This window comes from Alligator sinensis, unplaced genomic scaffold (genome assembly GCF_000455745.1).
Source record: "Alligator sinensis unplaced genomic scaffold, ASM45574v1 scaffold104_1, whole genome shotgun sequence".
In the NCBI taxonomy this organism is placed as follows: Eukaryota; Metazoa; Chordata; order Crocodylia; family Alligatoridae; genus Alligator; species Alligator sinensis.
Genome location: NW_005841867.1, coordinates 3,688,779 through 3,712,410, shown reverse-complemented (window position 1 = coordinate 3,712,410; position 23,632 = coordinate 3,688,779). Strand labels below are relative to the sequence as shown.

Genomic DNA, 23,632 nt, shown 5'->3' with positions numbered 1-23,632 from the left:
GAGCCCTGGGGTACCCCACTGCTCACATCTTGCCAGGTTGAGTATACCCATCCACCACTACTCTCTGGGTGAGCCCCGTCAGCCAATTTTTTACCCATCCAACTGTGCAGGCATCAATGCCACAGTCACTTAATTTATTGATGAGGATGGGGTGAGAGACAGTGTCAAAGGCCTTCTTAAAGTCTAGAAAGACTATGTCCACAGCGACACCATCATCCAAGGATTTAGTTACTTGGTCGTAAAAGGCAATCAGGTTGGTCTGGCAGGATCTGCCTTTGGTGAAGCCATGCTGATTGCCCCTGAACATGATCTCCCCTGCAGGCCCTCCACAGATATGCTCCTTGATGATCCTCTCCAAGAGCTTCCCGAGCACCGAGGTGAGGCTTACAGGCCTATAATTACTTGGGTCCTCCTTCCTCCCCTTCTTAAAAATAGGGACCACATTAGCCAGTTTCCAATCCCCCGGCACCTGGCCAGATGACCACGAATGCTCATACAGCCGGGCCAAGGGCTCCGCGATGACCCCTGCCAGCTCCCTCAACACCCTTGGGTGAAGGGCATCTGGCCCTGCAGATTTAAAAATGTCTAGCCCTTCCAGAAGATCCCTAACTACATCTGCACTGATTGAAGGCTTGATAGAGCTATCCCCAAGACTGTCCCTACTTCTGGTAGATGGGATATCCTGGTCCCTGTTCAGGAAAACCTGTGCCGACCTACGCTTCATATGAAGACATAGGTCAGTGCAAGTCCCAATGTGGAGGCACAGGACACCAGGGATTACCTAGCCACTGTGCTCCCCCCACCACTAGGACCCATGCTGACCCTTATGAGGCATGGATCAGTGTGGGTCCTGGCACGGAGGCATGCGGCACTCAAGATTCCCTGGATCCTGTGCCTCCATGCTGGGACCTATGCAGGCTTTCTCTGCTTACAGGGGTGCACCCTGGGCATCTCTCTAAATGATGAATACCAGACAGGTAATCTGGGGGCTTGAGGGGCCTGATTCTACCCAACGTCTGCAGGATTGGGACCCTCAAGCTGTCAGAGCACCTGCCTGGCATGGCAGCAGACTGTGGCTACTCTGTGTTTTTATTATACACCCTTGTTTTCAGTTGCTTGAAACATTGCAAAAACTAATCATTGATGTCACCAAATTTTCACAGTGGATATCTGTTTGAGGCTGATGTTTTTTGGAAGAAAAATGTAAACATGGTTCAGTCATTTCTCATCTCAAGATAGGGGAAAAACACATTGCTTTGCACCTATTAGAGAGTTTTCACAATCATTTTGTTGAGAAGCTCTAGCACTGCCATGCTTTGTAGCAGGGGTTAGTCTACTGCTATGGATCTACCTTCTGTTCTTTCTGTAAAAACTTACTCAAATTTGCCAAGTTATATAAGAATCTCAGTTCACACATATTCGTAAGAAAACATATAGCTAAAACGCTCAATATATATTCTGCTTATACTTAGAATCCTCCAGCTCAGGGGTGCCAGGAATGAGCAGGACTTTCACGCAACTGTTTCTGATGACTGACAGTTCAAGTACTGTGGGGCACAGGAACTCAGATGAGCTAGACAGTCTCCTGTGCTTTTTGTGCTTCTCCTGCTGGGGCTCAGGCAGTAAAGAGAAGAAGGCAGACTGAATGGAACATGAGAGGGTGAACAAGATAGGAGGAGAGATGAAAAGCCAAAGTAGTTGAGGATAAGGGACTGGGGCGCAGGGTTGGATGAGCTTGGTAGCTTCCAATTGTGAAATCAAAGGCAAATGGGAAGACTGGGACAGAGAGCTGAATAACATCAGGAGAAGCAAGGAATAGAGGCATTTAAAAAATATCTATATTAAAGAAAATAGTTGCATATTTTTCTCATTTACTGCACAGCACAGGACATTCTCAAGTGAGAAGATATTTAATATTTTGTTTTAATCTTTATCATTAAATGTGTGGTGCTGCTGCTTATGCATATGGCACATGGTTCAAATTTTGCTCTAAATGCTAACTTTTCTGATTCATTTCCTTTTGAGTTTCACAGTGACATTCATCACTCAGCCTTTAAGCACTTCTCAAACAATCTTTCTGATACAAAACAGCATAATTATGTCCTTTCCACAGATGGGGAAGTAACATGCAAAGGGGTTAAAGATCAAAATGCCCACAAGAAATGCCCACATTTTATAGCACTTCATATGTTGAAAATGCAGCCCCCACTGATTTTGATTGAAGCTCTCAGCACTCAACACCTCTGTACATTTCAGACTACAAGTTTCTGAAGCTGGGCATTCAAAAAATGAGGTCTGGAAAAGAAGCACCTAAGCTAAATACCAGATAAAACATCCACCTGCTTCTTTCCCAGACATGAAAAGTGTTCAAAAGAGAGTCTAACATCTGCCCCAGCTTACTGCTGGTTCAATAAGAACCAAGCAAACCTTCCTTCTCCAAAATCTTTTGTGAATTTCTGCTGATTTCACAGAACAACTTCAAAAGTGTATTTTTAGCAAGTCAAAAATCTTGCTAAAAATATATGCTATCATTCAACAAAATGCCTGTATGCTATTCTGTACTGCTTGGCCAAATTTATTGTAATTTAATTACACAGTATGAAAAGGGAGATGTAATATTATAACACAGTATGAAAAAGATAACATCAGGGAAAGCTGCTACTTGTCTTCACAACTGAGACTGGACTACTATCAGGCTTGCTGAGCAATTAGATGGTGGCTGAACAATTCAAATGGCTTTCTTCCATTTAAAATGGGATTAAAAAAGGAAACAAAGGAAGTCACAGATAAAAATACTTATAAGACCTATTGTTTAAGATGGGAGTTATAAACATTGCCAGGTGCTGGGACACCAAGGAGACAGACTAGTTAATATCTGAACTTTTCCTTCTCAATTGCAATAGGAGAAAGAAGTACAGGGCCTACATAATTCTTAATCACACTGTATTAAAAAAACCTCAGTTCCCACACAGTTAAATCATCAACTCCAGCCTGAAGCTTGAAATTTTCAGGAGTGGGACTTCAAGTTAAGCAATTGTTATAAAGGATCAGTGAGCCATGAACTACTCCTGAAATCTTATTATATTATTTGTATAATATAATTTATATAATAAGATTTCCGGAGTAGTTCATGGCTCATTGATCATAATGTATAATGTATGTATATATATTTAAAATGAGATCTTACTGCAAATGTGGAGACATGATATTGCAACTGTGTTTGATTAATTGATTGATGAGCTCTGTATAGGACAACAGACAAAAAATACAGAAAGCATTCTGAATAAACTAGAATCTTACCAAATAAAATTATAATGTTAACTTCTTATCCCTGGAGAATATTTTTTTTTTTATATATATATATATATATATATATTTATGAAAAGACCAGTGAGACTAAACAAAGCATCACAATTAATTTCTTAATATCTGTGACTAGTGCAAAGGAAGCCAGCAATCAAAGGGTAGGTTGTGAAGGGGTAATGCTCATCTTGCTTTTGGCACTTCTGTTCCTGAAGCAGATTTTGGAAAATCACATGTGCAATTACACTGCTGTGAAAATAAATTTAACAAGGAAAGAAATGTACATGGCTCCTTTGTTAAAATCCCATGCAAATATGCAATAACCCTCAAGCTCCTGGCAGAGATCCAACATGCTTCACAATGCTTCCAAGGTCATGCACAGCAAGTCTGGTGGCTGTAAAATGGTTCCATGTGGCTGCTTCACTTATTGGACAGGGTGCCCTCTAAGCTCCTGATCAACAGCTCACAGCTTGTAATTACATGGACACGCATAGCTGTATGACAAGAAAATTGCTCAACTTAAACTGCATCTTGTGTTTTATGTGCCACTGCAAAGAGGTATATCACATTGCTTGCAGCTTGATACAAATGAAAAGGCCAGGGCATACCTCAGAAAAGACGGCAATGTAATAATCATAACCTTTCATCCAACTCAGTCAGATGGAAATGACAGTCTTTGGTGTACCATTAGTAAGAACACAATCAAATTGCCGTGCGATGTAGACACATACACAAAGTATGGCCCCTAAATCAGAAACGCACATGCTGAAATCCAAATCTATTCAAGGATGCACTGAAATGCAGATTAAAAATTAAGCATGTATTTAGGACTGCCCTTCCTTGCCAATGTTATTTTCCTGAGGCCTTGCTTAGCAGATACAGCTACACTGCAGGGCTGCTGCAGCACCATGGATGCCCCGGGGAACCTGCCATTCACACCCACCCTTTGTTACACTATTACTTCTCACTGTAAGTGGATGCATCAACCCTCTCCTTTCTACACAAACATCTAAAGGGCCTTGTTACCCCTTACACTGTAAACCGCACAAATGTTAATTGGCTTAGTGCTGTTTGGCTTAGTAGAGCAGTCACAGCTTAAGGTAAAAAACGGTCTCTGACTGTCCTTCACCTGCACAGCTGGTACTTGCTACTAGAGGCTTGGAGAGCAGGAGCATGATGAGAAGCCTATGTAAAATGTTTCTTAGTGCAAACAAAGTCAGTTCTGTCAGCCACAACCTCCTCATGTTTTGTGTGTTTCTTTTTTAATCTGTCGTGGAAGAGGAGGAAGCAGATTTGAGATCATAAGAGAATGAAAAAGTTTTCTCTGGATGATACTGAAAGTTTTCTCTGGATGATAATGCTGGACTGGCTCGCTGCTTGAGCTCTGAGGGGCCAATACTTTTTTTCCTCTGGCAACCCCCTTCCTCCCCCCTGTTCTGTCACAGGCAAGGCTGCTGACCAGCTGGGTGCTGCCTGAGCTCCAAGGGTCATGATCATTTTTATTTTAGAGCTCACCACTCCCTGTGTTGCTGCTGATGGGAGCAGCAAGCTGGTCCAGGCATCAGTGAAAGGCACCACAGCCACCAGGAGCTCCGGGGCTGCAGCCCTCACTCTGCCCAATGTCCATGGGGGGCAAGGTGCCTGGCCCCACCATGCCGCAGAGTCCCTACTTGCTGTGACTCAAGAGGGGTCACTGCATCCTGGGATGCTGGAGGACTTCAATTTGGGCAGAAGAGCTGAGGGAATGGCCATTCCTTAATGGAACCAGAATAAAATTAGGTGGATTAGAGATAATCCTGCCCTGGAGTGACATAACTTTAAAGGTAAATAACAAGTACTTTAAGATACTTAAAGGTGTTAGCGTGCAGCCAATCCAGGGGTTAAGAGTTTCAGAAGTCTCCTAAACTTACTATGTAACAAGGCCCTAACTTTTACATAGACACAGGGCATGTCTACATGTGTCCCTACAGTGCCTTTGTTACTGCGCGGTCATTTAGTACTTCCTTCTGGAAGTACTAAATGACCGTGCAGTAACAAACCATACCGCGCTGTACGCGCAGTGCATGCTTATTTTTAGCTGCTATGTCACCATAGCAATGAGCTATAACGAGGGAGTGAATTGCTAGGGCAACATAGCTGTGGCATCACAGTTCTTGTTAGTTGACACTACATTGCCGTAGTGCATTGCTATGGCGACTTAGCGTCACATGTAGAAGCCCCCACAATGTTGAATCTACATCATTTCTCATTTATTGCAGTTTGGAAGCCCTGGAGCAATTCTTTATAAATTTCCCTTCTAATTTATAAAATATCAGTAAGCTACTAAAAAAACCTTTGAGTCTGAATCAAATAGAAAGCCTTAAGAGATTATCAGTTTTAAAAGTAAACCAAACATACAATGAGGCTTTGAGAAGCAATGTGATTTAGCTTTCCTGGAAGCCTTTGATTGTGTGCAACTAGCTACTTTATAATGTACTATAACCTATTTCAGCATGACTTAAGCAACACTTAGAAGTGTTAGACATGGAAACCAGGAAAACACGAAAGATTCATGTCTGAACTTTTCTAAAAACCACAATAACCCCATTATATCAAATATGTCATTCCACTGAGAGTATTAAGGGAAAATGGAATTTGGAAAGGGAGCTACAAACATTTTGAATATAAGGCCAAGTTAAATTAAGTTAATTTAAAGCTTATTCAATATAAAACAATTTTGACCTGTCATAAAGGCACAGTTTATACTACAAGGGTTTTCTATGTAGGATGTAGCTATAATATAGGCCCCTGGCATATATTAAGATAATGACATGAAAGGATCTGATCCCTGATCCCAACAACCATACATCCTATCACACACGTATGCATGGCAGGACCCACTACTGTTGGGGTTAGGTACTGATCCCAATGGCAGCAATTGGAGTTAGCAAAGTTCCCATCTAGGAAGCATTAGTAGCCCTCCCCTGCTGGGGAGCCTGGCAGCCCAGCTGGGGACAAACAAGTTCAGCCAGTTGGCTGCCTGACCTTGCGTAAGGGATGTTAAGGTGCCAGGGCACAGTGAGCCCCACAGCTGGAGACTGGGACTGGAATAAGAAGACTGCCCAGCCAATCCTAGTCTCCACATCCCAGCTCACTGAGCCCCAGTCTTTCTCCCTGCCTATACCTGGTCACAAGTCCCAGTCTCCTTGACAAACAGTCCCAGTCATCATTTTTTTCACCTCCTTTGCTTCTAATCTCACCAACACCGCATCACAATCTAGTCCCTTCTCTGTTTTCCCCTCCTCAACCTGGCTTTTATCTACTCTACACTCAAGTTAAATGGATTCCTTTTTCATGCTACCTGGGTGCCAGCAAACAAATCAGAGTAAACAGGAGAAAGACCCCACTTGTTCTTAGTTCAAGTGTCCAGTTGCACCCTGACCCAGATCAAACACTAGGGTAGGGGTGGTCAGCCTGTGGCACAGATGCCACAAGTGACATGGACAGCCTGTCCATGCAGCAGACTGGGGAGGTGACAGGCAGCACCGTGGCAGATGGGGCATGGAGCAGAGAGCAGAGCAGCAGATCAGGCAGGAAGCACAAGACAAGAAGCAGGGAGCAGAGCAACAGCTTGGTCCGGAAGCCCGGGGAAGGGAACAGAAAGCCGAGTAGCAAACTGGGTAAGGGAAAGGGATTAAAGTGGCACTCAGGAAGGCTGCAGGACTCATTTGTAGCATGCCTGCCAAAAAGGATGGTCTTTCCAATACACTAAAGGAAAAATCTGGCTTCATCCATCTAGCCTTGAGTTTGTGGGAGAGGAGGCTATACTCAGATACTCTTTAAGGATGGTATATAAGCAGTATGATCAGAACGGAGATTTGGTAGGTCTGCATCTGCTCACAGGATGGATTTTTCAATTATTTTAGCTAGCAAGCTTCAACTAGTCTATGAACCACAGGAGAAGATGCTGGGGAGAGGACTTTCTCCCTAAACTGTCCCCCTATAGCCACTGATTTAAATACAGTTGGCTAATGCATTTCTGGAGCACTGTATCTCCCATATGTAAAAGTCAAATTGCAGGTACATCCCAAGCCTGTAAAGACTGTGATTTTTCACAGTTCTTGAACTTGGCCAAATATGAACATATTTCCACAAGAACAAAAGGCCACCCAATGCCAAATTCCGAATCTTGGTTCCAAAGCATAAGAACCCTCCAAAAAAGAAAAGGCTGCCAGAATTTGTTAGCATAGACAAAATAGTGTATTTCTCCCTAACTCATTTTTGGAACTAACTGACCCATTTTGGCCAGAATTTAAGGAGAGAGGTAAGAGAGAAAAATGAAAAGATCAGCCTGAGGCAGAAAAACACCATGCAACACTTCAGCTCAAACAGTTACAGTTTGCCAAAGTTATAAGCAACTGAAAACATGATAAGTGCTGAAAATAATAATCTGTGGAGCTATCAGCACTGTCTGTAACTGCATGTATATACACAGCCTTATACAAAAGACATACTATATCATGCCTAATCAAACAAGATAAATTTGTGTTCATAAATTAAATCTTCCAACACAAAAAGAAAGATTCAGAATTTATACATCTAGAAGCAACAGTAGAAGAGATAGGAGAGGGAACATAATATCCAAAAATATTTAGATGTGTTAATGTTACAGAAGGAAAAAAATATGTTTAGTGTAAATTCTTATTCAGGGTGCCTCGAGATCCTTTCAAGGTTGCCCCAGGGTGCTATGTAATGTTAGCACTAGTAGGCGACCAGTATGTGATTTACAAGATAAACCTAGAGGCTGGATCCAGACATGCAGGCATATGCGTTTCAACAGGGACAAACAGCAGTGGCACAATATGTGCTGCTGCTACTTGTCCCCAGGGAATGCCCATTCATGCACACTCTGGTGATCTTCAGAAAGCGTCTTGATGCCCATCTTGCTGAGGTCAGATGACCCCAGCAGTCTTTCCAGCCCAAGCGCAGGGGGGATGGCTGGACGCAATGATCTGTAAGGTCCTTTCCAGTCCCTAAAAACTGTGGTGTGCAGCAGGTTGTCCCGGGTGGGGTAGTGGAGGCTGGGGCCAGCACTTGGACTGGCCCCAGCAGCCTTACCTGTGATCCTGGGGGCCTACTGGGATTCTCTTGGCAACGGTCTGGAAGCAGGGAGTCTGCCCAGCAGCTGGAGTGTGGCTCTGTCCAGTCAGACTCTGATTTTGGGCAGTGCATGCTGCTGCCATGTGTGCTGCCCTGCTTTTTTCTGCTACAGGTTTTTTTGGCACTGGGATCTCCCAGTGTCAAAAACCTCCCCCCTTGTTGCAAATTAGCAGCACAGGAAAAGCCTGCACGTGCGATGTGTATGGCGCCACAGATGGGTCTGCGGCGCCGCATACTGCATGTGTGCACTCATCTGGATGTGCTCAGAGACTTCAAAATAGAAATCCACAGTGTTAAAAAACACTATTCCCTGTAGTGACCTTTCCGAGTTCTTTGCACCAGAAAAACAGCTCTATTATTTTTCCATAATCAAAAAATGAGCGAAAAACTAAGACCTGGCATTTTCTGGCAGGTCTAATGAAAGGTGCCTCAAATCCAACAAAAGGTGTCTTGAGTCCAGAAAGATTGAGAATCACTGGTATAGAACATAAGGTTATTATCTAGGAGCAAAAGTATGAATTTAAGCCATGCATCCTAGGAGTGAGAAGGCTGAGACCACTGCTGCCAAGAGGCAGTGACAGCTGGTAGAGATTAGTGACTCCCTCCTGCAGGGCATGGAGGCATACTCCTGCCAAGCTGACCTTCTGCCAGACGCAAGAGGTCTGCTGCCCACCAGAAGCACACATCTGATATGTCACAGAAAGGTTGTCAGGACTCATTTGGCCATCTAACTCATTCAGCCATGCTGCTCATCCAGGTGGGCACTAATGAGACTGTCAGAGGCAACCTTGAGCGGATCAACAGTGCTCTGTTCATAGAAGAGTCAACATCTCTGGGTGCAACAGTCAGGGGTACAGGTCTTCTCTCCCAGGTGTTCTCCTTGATCCTTCCAGTCAAGGGTAAAGGCTGGGCTAGGAGCAGATGAATCCTGGAGATCAACATGGAGCTGTGCAGATGGTGTCACTTACGACTCTTTGCCTTCTTTGACCACGGGGTGGTGTTCCAAGAAGAACTACTGGGATGAGGTGGGGTACACTTGATGAAGAGAGGACGCAGTGTCTTCGTGTATAGGCCTGCTAACCTAGTGATGCGGGCTTTAAACTAGGTTCACTGGGGGATGGAGACAAAATCCCAGAGATAAATGAAGAGCCAGGAGACATGGATAAAAACTTGGTAAGGGACAGTAGTAGAAGACTTAATAATTTCTCAGACAAACAAACAAGACAAACAATTAAATACCCAAAATGACTATATACCAATGTGAGAAGCATGGGAATAAGCAGAAGGAACTGGAGGTCCTAGTACAAATGAAGTACTATGATGTAATTGGGGTTATGGAGATGTGGTGGGAGATTTTATATGACTGGAATACAGTCACAGATAGGAATGGTAGCTTCCAAATCCCAAATTATAGCTTCCCCAGTTCTCATGGGGGACTTAATTATCAGGACATCTGCTGGGAGGAAAACACAGCAGTGCACAAGCAATCCAGCAATTCTTGGAGCATGTTAAGGATAACTTTTTGAAACAGATGGTAGAGAAGCCAACTAGGAGAGAAAGCTCTTCTGAACTTGCAGCTCACAAACAGGGTTGAGAATGTGAAAGTGCAAGATAAACTTGGGTGACCATGATCCTAAGGGGAGGAAGGAAGAGCAGCAGCAGAATAAAGATTCTGGATTTCAGAAAAGCAGAATTTAACAAACTTAAGGAACTGGTGGGCAGAATCCCCTGGAAGACAAGTCTGAGGGGAAAAGGAGACCAGGAAAGCTGGCTCAACTTTAAGAAGGCTCTTTTAAGTGTGCAGGAGTAAGTTATTCCAATGCATCTGAAGAATAGGAAATGCAACAGGAGACCAGCCTTGCTCGACAACAATCTCTTCAATGAGTTCTTTTTCAACTCAAAAAAAGAATTCTACAATAACTGGAAACTTGGTCATAGTACCAGGGAAGAGGCCAATTAGAAAGGCCAAGGCATGATTTGAGATGCAACTGGCAAGGGACATAAAAGGCAATAAAAAGGGATTCTACAAGTATGTCAAGAATAAGTGGAAGACCAAAGAAACCATAGGTTGCATATGAAATAAGGAAGGCAATGTAGTTACAGATGATACAAAGGGGCTGAAGTTTTCAATGTTTTCTTTTACTTCAGTCTTCACAAATAGGGACAGCTATCAGATGATGAATCTAGTTGGCAGCAAAGACAGGGAGGGCATCAGACAGCCTAGAGTAGTGTCAGAACAGGTTAGGGATTACTTAGTAAACTAGATGTTTTCAAGTTGGCAGGACCAGATGGGATGAACCCCAGGGTATTGAACGAATTGGCTGAGGTAATTTCTGACGCATTGGCTATGCTTTTTGAGAACTCAGAAGCTGGATGAGGTCCTAGATGACTGGAAAAGGGCAAATATAGTGCTCATCTTTAAGGAAGGGAAGAAGAAGGATCTGGGACATTAGAGATCAGTCAGCCTGACCTCAATACCTGAAGCAGGTACTCAAGGAATCTGTTATGAAAGATTCAGAGGAGAACAAGTTGATCAGGAACAGCCAGCAAGGATTCACCAAGAGCAAGTCATGCCTGACCAATCTGATTTCCTTTTATATGGTGACCAGCTCTGTGGATGGGTGGAGAGCAGTAGATGCGATGTACCTTGAATTATCAATGCTTCCCATGACACTCAAACTGTGGCACAAACAAACTAAGGAAATACAGACTAGAAAAAAGTACTGTAAAGTGGATACATAACTGTTGGGATCACTGTGCTCTAAAGTTATCAATGGATCAATGTCTAGTTGGGAGAAGGCATGAAGTCAGGTTCTCCAGGGGTCTGTCCTAGGTTACAAACTGTACAATATCTTCATAAATGATTTGATTGATAGGATTAAATGTACACTTAGCAAATTTGAAGATAACATCAAGGTGGATGGACTTGCAGACACTCTGGAGAATAGGGCTAGCATCCAGATGGACTTGGATAGACTGGAGAAATGGTCCATAATCAATCAGATAAAATTCAGCAAGGACAAATGCAATGTCCTTCGATCAGGATGGTTGCAATTGGGGTTGGAATAACTGCATGCACATACACAGACTGGAACAGGCTACCTAGAGAAACTGTGGAATCTCCCCCCCCGTGGAAAATTTTCAAGAGCAGGGTAAGTGGATACTTGGACAATCCTGACTTGAGCAGGGGGCTGCACTGGAATCATAGAAGCTAAAGGATGAGAAGAGCAGAAAGGCAGTGATTTAAGTGGCGATGGGTGTTGAAACATTCTGTCCTATGTAGGACAGCCTTATTTTCACTTTATTTTAGGCATTCTTGAATTTGTAGCATGTACAACATCTAATATGAAGTAATTATCTTGAAGTCCAGGGTGATATTTTATATCCCACCTTACTAAAGATAACCCAATTACATTTTTTGTGGGGCAGCACAAGTTATCAATTGCAGTTGCTATGGTTTCCTGAATAACTGTTAGCTTCAAGTTACAGAAGTCTGCTACAAGAGGGTGAGAAAATTAGCATATTGTGTCATAGCAGCTGCAATAGATACAGAAGCAAAACACTGGTGGAGGGGGTTTGTAGTTGTTGTTCTGCTGGGGTTTTTTGTAAATGTAAATTAAATTCTGATTTTGGTCTTAAAACTCTGTATCGGTACCACATTAGTCTTAGTGAAGTTACAGTAGATATTATTTACTTTTATGTATATGAAAGATCAGAATCAGACCCAGAATCAGAGATCAGAATCATGAGTTCAAAATGGCAGTTATCCACATTTATGGGGGAAAAATATCCTCACAGCAGGTCTAGTAGACAACCAGCAGCATGACTAACTTGAATAATGGGTCTTGTTAAAGAGATTGCACCCAAAAGGTATACCATCTATAAATTCAATATTCCAATGTAACTAGCTTTAGAGTCAAATGCAACAAAAGCCCATCCATTCAGGATCTAAAAATATCTAATTTAATCTCAACTATCTATTGTCATAATTGCTTTTGCATTTGCTCTAATGTATCACTTTCTGAAAATCTAATTTTAGTACAGTGGGGACATCTGCATTTATAAGAAGGAGGAATACCTATGAGTATAGATAGATATAAAAAATGTATTGATATTAAATAGTACCAATATAAACTGTTAAAATGCATTACATCACCTGCTTCTGTGGGGATACAAGAGTAACAAAACTATCCTTAATCCACTTCATTCGGGATTAAAGTTCTTGTGACTTAGTTTATTTTTATCACTACAAGATCATGCAGACTTATTAGTTACAGTTTAACAGTAAATATGCAGCACCTTTTATATAATAGTTAGCAGTTATGCTTGTTCATAGCCTAAGAATGTTTCTCCGATGATTAAAATATATGAAGAATATATCAATTTTTCATCCTATTTAACAGACAAAATTAGCAGAAATGGAGCACAGCCTGTGGCCAGGACAATTCAGAATTCCACAAGTGCCTCAACTAAATTCTTTGAAGTATGGCAAGTACATCCAGCTACAGCTGCACGCCCTCCCCCCAGCACAATATCAATATACAAGTGTTGTATGGGTAGGCCCTGCTACTGTCTCTCAAAAGTAGGAGGTATTCTGAACATACGTGTGTTCTGCAGTGAAGATTTAACTCTGAACTTGAAATTCTCAGATGTTGGCCTGGAAAATTACTGCTACTAATTAAGATAGAGCCAAGTTATTTGTGCATGTGATAGCAAACAGATTTCTCCATCAAAACCCCTCCACTGAACAAACAAAGGTGATGCCATTTTAGACTTCCTTTTGGTAAGCAGTAAGGACATTATTGAACATCTGGCTATAGAAAATAATTTTGAAATGACTCAGTACAAGTTCATTTAGTGTAAAAGGAACTGAAGGATACATGAAAATAAAGCGGTAGCTAAAATTTTTTATTTCAAAATGGTAAACACTAAAAAATTAAGGAAACTGACCTAGAATGAGGAGCCAGAACTGGCTTGCTGAAGTGGCCTATTTTCATTTATAAATTTTTTTAATTCTAAAGTGCAAACTACTTTGGGACTGCATCCCCAGGCCAGGAGAACAAAATAAATAAGTAAACTAGCACACAAATAAAACAAACAACAATAATAATGACAACCCACCAAAAAATCTTGTAGGGAAGGGCTTCAGAAACGGCTAAATGAATAACCACCTCAACACATATAATGAACTAAATAAATAACTATCTTGACATATGAATAAGCAGAGAACCTGTAAAGAACAAAAAGGAACTGAGGGCTATGTCTCAAAGCTCGTAAGTGTAGAGATAAAGGGAGACTTGCCAAACTTAGTCATACTGAGTTAGATCTTGCATAGAATGTTAGAATAAATATCAAAAGGTTCTCCAGGAATATAGATGAAAAGAAAATGTGGAAAGAAATGGAGCAGCTCTGAAGTGAGGATAGAGTTGAAAGATATCCTAGGAATGGCCCAAAATAAATGTTATCCTTACTGAAAGCTGAGGCAAACTATTCAATGCTGAACATGAGAACAAAGACAGGATGATTAATGGGAATGTGAGGACAGGAATGGAAACTGCCACAATGGAGGTAAAAACTAACTTCAAAAGAGCTTCAATGCATACAATTCAGAGGAATCTGAGAATTTCTGAAATAAAAAATGCAAGAAATTGCAGGTCTAGTAACAAAGATTTTTAATATAGAATCTAGATGGGTTGTTATTATATGATTGGAAGAGAGCAAATGTAGTAATCGGCTTTGTCATCTTTTTTCTTGGATTTACAATCCTAAACATCTTCTACATGGTGAAGTGATCTTTGTTATTAGAGTCATCTTTCTTTGGTTCCAAAGCCCTATATACCATTGACATCAAATCTTAGAGACATGAACATAAATGGAAAATGGGATAAAATGTAACTTTCACCTTGAGTAGTACCAATCATGATAAACAGGATAGATTTCTTTGATAGGAAAAATGATTTTTTTTGGATCAGGGCTATCCGATTGGTGACCCACGGGCCAGAAGCAGCCCACGAGGGGTTAATATGTGGTTCCCAAGCTTCTACCCAGCCACCACCACTCCTATTGCTCTGTCTGCTGCTGCAGCCGGACATCCAGGCTCCCCCTCCCTCCTTAAGCTTTTACTTCTTGCTCCCATTGCAGGAGACAGAGAAGAGCACTGCAGCATGGTACAGCAATAGAAATGGAGGGCTGCCACCACTGCATGTTGTAGGTGCGGGGGGTGTGTGAAGAGGGGTATGTTGCAGCCTGAAAGCCTATGGCTCACAGTAGTGTGGACCCTGGAGCATGTAGCCCCCACTGGTGAAGCCCACAGAGATGCAGCCCTGGACCACTTAGAAGTTGGACTGCCCTGTTCTAGACAAAGGAAATGCACTATATCTAATTTAAACAAACTTCAGTAAGGTGTTTGATTTCTGTGTTATAATGCTTAGTTTATTCTGGGGAAGATGGGAATTAATACAAGAATTTTAGGTTGGTAAAGAATTAGCTGAAGAAAAACTATTTTACTGGAAAAGCGGGAGTAATAGAGTGACTATGACAGGACTTATGATCCATCATTGATTATTTTTATTAATGACCTTGGCAGAAAGACTAAAAATGAATTAAAAGTTGCTGATAATACAAAGTTAGGAGTCAGTGCAAAGGAGGATCAGGATATCATACAGTAGAAACTAGATGATCTTGAGGATTCGTGTAATGGAGTAGGCTGAAATTCAATAATACAAGAAGCAAGGTCAGACACTAGGAACTAATAACAAGAATTTGTCCTAAAACCTGGGGGTCATCAGTAGGAAACAACTGTGAAAGAGAAGGATGTCGGTCAATCCTAGAATGTCTATGACCCACCACTGTGATATGGATGTTAACAGGTAAATGTGAATCTAAGTATCAGACAAAATATTTCAACTATAGCTAGGGAAGTATTTATGCTACTGTACAGACAATGGAGTAGTGTGTATGATTCTGGTCACCCCTGTTAAAAACAGAATAAAATGCAACTGAAACAGGAGCAGAGAAAGCTGCTAGGAAGATCAAGGGAATGGATGGCCTTTCTTATGGGTTGAGACAAAGAGCATGGCTTATCTAGTGTAACAATATGAAGGCTGAGAAATGATAGGATTTGTCTGTAAGTATGTCAGTGGAGTAATTACTAGCAAGAAGAAAGAGCTGAATTAAGTTAAAGGACAATACTGACATAAGAACAAATGGATGTAAGCTGGCTATGAATTAATTTGGACTGGAAATTAAAATGTTCCTGGATAAGCCTTCCAAGGAGAAGACTTGGGGCCAAAGTCACTGTATTTTAAAATAACCCTGGAAAAATCAATCAATTTATGAGTAAAGGTATACAATATGGTTTCCTGCAACAGGAGAAAACTGGAATTCATAACCCATGATGTCCCTTTCAATCTCTTGTTTAGCTTTCACTCACCTTCTGTGCACATTTTCTGTGCTAGCTCATGAACTGCCAGAATGGTTTATATGCATTGCTACAGACTGGACAAATTATTCAAATTGACCATGGTAAAAACAAAAAACCCCCAAAAAAACAAACAACTGTTTGAGGGTGGAAACAGACATTGCATTTGTGCTGCCATAAAAATCAAGCAATTTGTGGCTACAACAAAGATAGTAATAGTTTCTGCCACTTTCCTGCACCAGAGATCTGTTTGTTTTATGGTATGAGAACATGGGCAGCCCAAAGCTGCCTGCACTCTCCAGCCACCCTGGGCAGGCACTCCTAGGGCTTTTGTGACCTGATCCTAGGTGCCCCAGGAATTCCTGCACATGATCAGGCCCCTCAAACCCTAGAGTATCTGCCCAGCTTTCCCTTCGATGCACAGAATCTGGCCCCTAGCTGGGGAATCTCATAGGCATGTCTTTGTAAGTGGGAAACAGGTCGCCTGTTGTCCCACAGGATTAGACCCTTGCCCAATGCGGGCAACAGGCAATTTGTGTTTCATGGAATGGCATGGATCAGCTGATATGCTTCACTTGGCAACATTTGTTTATACCCTGATAGCAAGATGAATGCACTTGTCCAGTTGTATCTGTTATGGTTGGATACTGGTCCTTAAACATGGAATATCATTACATGGCATGTGCTCTATGTGAAACCAGACAAGGATTCTTTCCCTTAGCACCAGGGGTGGACAATTATTTCAGGCAGGGGGCCGCTTACTGAGTTTTGGCAAGCCATTGAGGGCAGCATGACAGGCAGCCAGGGGCAGATAAATCTTAATTTTCTAAATTTTTTAGGGGCCCGGCAGGCCAGATAGAATGGTCTGGCAGGCCACATCCGGCCCACAGGCCGCATTTTGCCCACCCCTGCATTAGCCCAATGGTTCTCAACCTTTTTAGACTTGAGGTACCCCTGTGTTCCTGTGAACAATGTAGAAAGACTTTGCATACCCCCTGTTCCTACGAACAATGAGGATGTAACAAAAAATTGACTGTATTCATATGAAGTAAGCACTGCCCATCTAGCACACTGAACTAGACCTGGTCCTTTGGAAACATAATGGATACAATCATAAAAGTAAAGAGTATGCCATATAATGCACATGTACACCCTGAAAGAATTAAAATTGCCCAGACACCTCAATTCTAAAACTATTTTTGAGTGTTTAACATTGCAACCTTAATATTTTTCCAAGAACATTTTTGTACAGAATCTTTACACAAGTTCTACCACATATACAACAGTTCACATTCAAATGCAACCATGTAACCTTATCTATACAGATTCAAATCACTGAAGGATTTCTCTCTTGTATAATATGTAAAGCACTACATTTATTCATTATTTCAATGTCCTTTAAATGTTTTTTCTTATGCAAGGAACAACCCTTTATTTTTCCTTCCTGTTATTGTGTCTTTCTATTTTGCACAAAATATGTTTGCTTTAAATTTTTCATTTAAATTGTTTTTCTTAATTTAACCACCTGGCTTTAATTAGGGTGATATTTTGTCTTCTTGGTATTTTTCTTTTGTAGTCTATTTACTAAAATTAAGATGCACTTGGCTCTTTCTTCATTTTTTTTTCAGCATTTTCTTATTCCTCTCGGTTGCTCCAATTTTAAGTCTCCATATTTTTATTTTCCTTTACTTTCTCTCTCATTATCTATTTGCTGCCTATTCAACTTGAATTTCTTCAGAGACAATAATAGCGAAACTTTAACCAACACTTTGATCAGGTGATGGAAGGTAGATCACAGATATTCTTTCCTCTTTTAAGTGCTCAAACATTTACCGATTCTTCTGAGAGAAAGGAACAAACATTAAAGAAACAAAAGGGGAGGAAATGGTAACAGTCTCTATTACTGAAATGGCTAACTATCAAATGATTAAATTGGTTCAAACGTTTCACATATGAGATACTCCACTATACTTTTATCTACCTGATTTGAGAATGTGGATCAAGTCCTAGTCCCACTGAAGTCAATAATAACATTTCCCTGGACTTCAGTGGAACCAGAACTTCACTCAACTCACAGAATTCAGAGAGCCTATAATAGCTACATTAGTCATGAACATCTTTCCAGTTGAGTGGATCCTTTCAAATCATAACAGTTGAGTTCTGATAAATCTTAAAGCACATCAAAGTATTTAAGACTCCTCTGAATAGAACTCAGCCTCTGGCTATTCAATTAGCATGTAGGCAGAGTGGCTCAAATAGCTGAATTAGGATATTTTGCATTTTGAAACAATCTTTTGCATACAAAAACACCCTGATACCACAAGATTTAAGAACACGTAAAAATGAAAAAACATACAGCCCGGTCTTATTAAAACCAGAGCACTTAAATCACATTTGGAGCTGCTTAATGTTTTAAGCACAAAGGGCAAAATACAGTTCCAGAACTGCCCCATTTAATAGACATTGCAGCTACATTATTTTTATTTCCCTCATCACATCCACGCTTAGATGGAGACTGCTATGCTCAGCTACAGAGATTAGTCAAGGTTTATAAAGCCCTATTCAAAAGCCCAAAACATCTATGGAAAAGACACCCATGAAGTTGGGATCACAGGATTGGAAGGGACAATCCACCTCACTGACTCCAATGCCCTGCTACTGCAGGCAACAATATCATGTTAACCCATTCATAACCCTGAAATGCCATCTTAAAGATAGTAAGGCTTTTTGCCCCCTTACTCCTACTGGGAGTAGCTCCAAATCTTCATTTTGTCCCAGCTCAGTTTTTATGGCATGTTGGCATGCTAACCTCAGTGCTCTTGGCAGTGGTGGTCTCAGTCACAGTACACTATTGCAAACAAGGGCCACGAGTGGGAACATGCACTTTGTGGCGCCTCAAAGGCTTTTGAGGCACTGCAAAAAGTACACAGTGCATGTGAAAAGGTTTGTTGCACTGTGCCAAAATTAGATACTGGAAAATCCTGGTATCTAAAAAAAAAGGGGGGACAATAAAAGTGACCCCCAAAAAAGTGACCAAAAAAAAGCAGGGTCTTCACCACCCAAAACCAGAGCCCTGGATGGCCAGAGCCATGCCCTGACTGCCAGCCAGGCTGCTTGCTCCTGGATTACCACTGCTGCAGCCCCGGGAGACCCCCAGGCCCAGGTAAGGCTGCTGGGTCCAGGCCTGGTGCCTCCCTTACCCCTGTCAGAACAATCTGCTGCACACCAGAGCACACATGCAGGGGCATTCCCCAGGCCAAGTAACAGTGGCATAACTATATGCTGCTGCTATTTGTCCCTGAGAAAAGCACATGCACACTTGTGGGGTGGTGCTCTCACTATTCAGATTGCTAGAGATGCTCAAAAAATTCAGCTCAGCTTATTTCATTTTGGAGGAAGGACACCTGATGCAGCAGTGTGCCTGAAGGTACTGCTGTGAGGCATGGTAAATTCACATGGCCTTATATATTCCATTTGAAAAAGCAGGCTGTCATCTACAAAAGTTTATGCCTCACTGAACCAGTTAGGTTCTAAGGTGCCATCTCACCATGAGTTCTGCCAAAGCTATAGCAATTCACCACATTTTACATCCAGTGACACTGTAAATTAGGAAAGGAAATTCAGATATTTGCAGGTAGCAGATTTTGCTTTGCAGTTACAGTAAAAAGCCACTAGTAATCAAAATGTATAATCTTCTCCAAAATATAATACACAGTGGTCACGTCTACATGAGACATTTTTTGCACAGGATCTCATTACTACTGCGCAGGCAGCATCACTACACAACCATGGCGGGGTGCTACTGCACAGTTACAGCTGGTTATGCAGCTTGGTTATGCAAGTATTAAATGACTGCCCAGTAACAACTGTGTAGTCAGTGTCTTGTGTAGACACAGCCAGTAATTGGGAAAGATTGTACCCATTTTGAATGCAAGGTGAAATATCCCACAATAAAAAAGAGAGTAAAAGTAAGGTAGGCAGGCAACCATTTTCTAGAATATATCTCATTAATGAACAGAAGTCATAATTAGGATGTTTTGAAACTATCATAGGTTTGTAAGTGTCTGTACCTGCTTTTGAAAGGCAACATGATCAAAATAGTAATATGCACATTTTGCATGTTTCAAGAACTATAATTTTAGATATATATAACAGCTATAGAGATACTTAGGAGAAAGAAATCTTAAGAGGAACACAACATAGGCACTGAAAGAAATGGAAATTATGAGGTAAAGGCAGAAGATTATGGAATCATAGAAGTTAGGGTTGGAAGGGACCTCAGGAGGTCATCTAGTGACCCCATGCTCAAAGCAGGACCAGTTTCAACTAGATCATCCCAGCCTAAGCTTTTTCTAGTCAAGTTTTGAAAACCCCCAAGGATGGAGCTTCCACCACCTCTCTGGGTAACCTGTTCCAGTGTTTTACTACCCTCCTAGTGAGAACATTCTTCCTAATATCTAACCTAAACCTCCCTTGCTGCAACTTGAGACCATTGCTCCTAGTTCTGTCATCTGCCACCACTGAGATCAGTCTAGCTCCATCCTCTTTTGGACCCCGCTTCAGGTAGTTGAAGGCTGCTATTAAGTACCCTCTCAATCTCCTCTTCTCTAGATTAAATAAGCCCAGTTCCCTCAGTCTGTCCTCATAAGTCATGTCCCCAAGCCCTTTTACCAATTTTGTTGCCCTCCGCTGGACTTTCTCCAATTTGTCCACATCCTTTCTGTAATGGGGGGCCCAAAACTGAACACAGTACTCGAGATGTGGCCTCACTAGTGCTGAAGAGAAGGGAATAATCACTTCCCTTGACCTGCTGGCAACACACCTACCAATGAAACCCAGTATGCCATTAGCTTGCTTGGCAGCTAGGGCGCACTGCTGACTCATATTCAGCTGATGTCCACTGTAACCCCTGGGTCCTTTTCTGCAGAGCTGCTTCCCAGCCAGTCACCCCTCAGCCTGTACTTGTGCATGGGATTATTCCATCCTAAGTGCAGGATTTTGCACTTGTCCTTGCTGAACCACATGAGATTTCTTTTCAGTGGATAGGACACAGTACAGAAGAGCAGATGAGTATCTATCAGAGAAGCAAATATAATCTATCAGCTGAATCAACCACTGAAAAACTAATATCCTTGTATACAACAAACTGGCTTTCAGAGCAGGCCAAGAGACACTTGACAGGCCACATGTGTAATAGGGACCCTACACCATTACTGGGGATGAGAGGGAGCCAGGGAATAGCTGACTGGCTCCAGCCTCTGGAGGAACTGGTAGGGGTAGAAGGCCCTTTAATAAAATGACTGCCTAGCCCAGATGTGGCCGGCATAGTGCAGCTGATTGACAGGCCTGGGACAGAAGTAGTGGGTCAGGTGACCCAGAGAGGGGCATATAAGCCCAGGGCCTGAGGCAAGGCAGTCTGGCCCTGAATGCTGCAGGGAGCAGAGCTTCGGGAAGGAGAGAGGCCTAACTAGCCAAAGAGGAAGGACTCCAGGCTGTAGGGAAGCTGAGAGGAAGCCCCTGCACCACCAGACAGTGGAACATATACAATTTTGACCCTGTGTTGTAGTGCTGCCATGGTGTAGTTCTGATCCAGGATTGGGGGAAGACTTTGTGAAAGCAGCTCATATTTTGCCATTTGTATAAATACCAGAGGACCGGATTATAGCTGTAGGGGCAAAGCAGACCACCAAGAAAGGTGCCAAGAGCATCCCAGGTCCTAGACTCTTTGAAAGGGGGGATTGCTGCTGTTGGCAGAAGGATTCTGGTGTCAGACAGCAAAGACTGGGGGCACAAGCCTGGAGTCCACAGAGGGTAAAACCAGAAGCTGAGAGGGCCTGGTGCCTGCAGCGGGTATGGCTGAAGTTGGGCCTGAAAGCCTAGGGTTCTGGTACAGTAGGCCTCAGGCAGAGGGACCCAGCTAGAGTAAAGTGGGCCAAGGCAATGGGCTTCAGCCCAGACAAGGGCCTAAGACCTGAAGCAAACCCCCCTTGCCCTCTAGGGACAAACATATACGCATAACATCAAGGAATGGCAGACAAGACAACAGGGTGGGACACTGCAAGGCCAGAAAGGGTGGGACCCAGGCAGCTACCAGGTGTGACTTGGCCACCCCAGCACTGGACCCGCTACAACATGATCAAGGAGTGTGAAATTAGTTTTGAAATCACATCCAAAATGTATTACCTCATAAAACTGTTCTTTAATGGAAAGGCAAGCTGAATCATACATAAGCTTTAGCGGGAGTTTAAATGATAATTTAAGACAAAACTAGGGAGAGAGCAGTAAGAGTGCTGTTCAAAGGTGTTACCACAAAGGCAAGCAATGCATGCACCCTGTATACAAGTAAGATAGGCATTTATAGATGACATGACATTTTGGCAAGCAGGGAAGCTCACGGTCTTCTTATCTGCTTATCACTGTGGGGTTGTCTGTTAATGAAGGATCTCAGCTCAGGTTTTCCTGGAACAGGATTGCTGTATGTACTTCCTACACAGCACTTTGTCACTTTGAAAATTAATCTCTGGATGAAAAGCTTTGCCAAGTGCCAAATAAGATGAGTGTCAGCTTCATTTGTTCAGAGTAATGGTGACATCCAGTGGCCACTAGGCTAATGTCAGCCACAATAACCAGGGTAACCTCATACATCAGGAAGGATATTCTCATGTCATCAATTTACAGGATTAAAGATGCCTTTTCATCTTGTAGTCTACAACAAGTGTAGTTATATTAAAAGCAACATTAAAATCATCCAGTACAAGGATATCTAGTGCCAACATCACTTACAGGTATCTTACAGTTACATAACTTACAAGCTTTATATTGTTTTTAGAAATCACATAAAAACTGATGAGACAAAAGCTCTGTGCCGATTTGTTATTTCTTAAGTAGAAGAAAATTACATAAATAATTCAAGGGAAAAGCTCAGCCATTTTTCCCATCAAGAAGAAGGAGGAAGGAAAAATTACCATAGATTGGACAGCTTTATCAGCTAATGTCATGACTGGGTAATTCTATTCTTTTATTGCTTCAGTGTCTCTTCTGTTTCCAAAGTGACTACTGCTTCATTCTAATTAATTAGTAACTACTTTAAATGCAGGCCTGTCCAAGTCAAGACTGAGATATTTGTGGAATTGTACAGGCATTTCCTGGATGCTTTTTCCTGTGTGTTAGCTGTTCAGAGGATATTATTTATTATGTACACTCAGATAATAAAAACATGATTACACTGAGGTCCGGGTGACCTACAATAACATTGGTAATATAAAATAATCCCCCAACATTGAAGTAAATCATTGCAACAGGAACTCTGTTAGCCAGTTACCTACAAAAACCACTTCTCCACCCCTGCATCACTTCAAAATGCACATGTACAACCCTCTTCAATCGACAGAAGATTGTTTTTTGCAAACTGACGTTGCTGACCACAAGTGTGACAGTAATAAACAGATCCCATGATAGCCACACGTACTTCTCTCATGTTAATTAAGAATAGACACAACCAAAATGTCTCCAAAGATGTGGAAAAAACTGTTTTCCAAACTGGTTTCTTTTACCACAGAGTAGCTCTGTTTCCTGTTTTCATACGGGAAAGAATAAAGTAATACTTACTTTTCCAAATATTTCTGGGAGTCCCAAAACTTGACCAGTAAAAACGCCAATACAAATGAAGATTGCTGTGACCTGCCCCAAAGAACCACGTATTTCCTTTGGCGAGATTTCACTCAAATACATGGGAAGAGCACTGAGAGAAACACCTGTGAAGAGGGAAAG

At 41.9% G+C, this 23,632-nt stretch overlaps 1 protein-coding gene across 2 annotated transcripts in view; it reads right to left on the bottom strand.

The window, feature by feature from the left end:
- The window catches only part of SLC2A9 (solute carrier family 2 member 9), a 204,067-nt gene that overhangs the window by 112,871 nt on the left and 67,564 nt on the right, over positions 1 to 23,632 (bottom strand). For both annotated transcript variants that reach the window (XM_025192520.1, XM_006016786.3), the window contains one exon: positions 23,471 to 23,616. In XM_025192520.1, the coding sequence (XP_025048305.1) occupies positions 23,471 to 23,616 (146 nt within the window). The remainder of the gene's footprint in view (positions 1 to 23,470; positions 23,617 to 23,632) is intronic.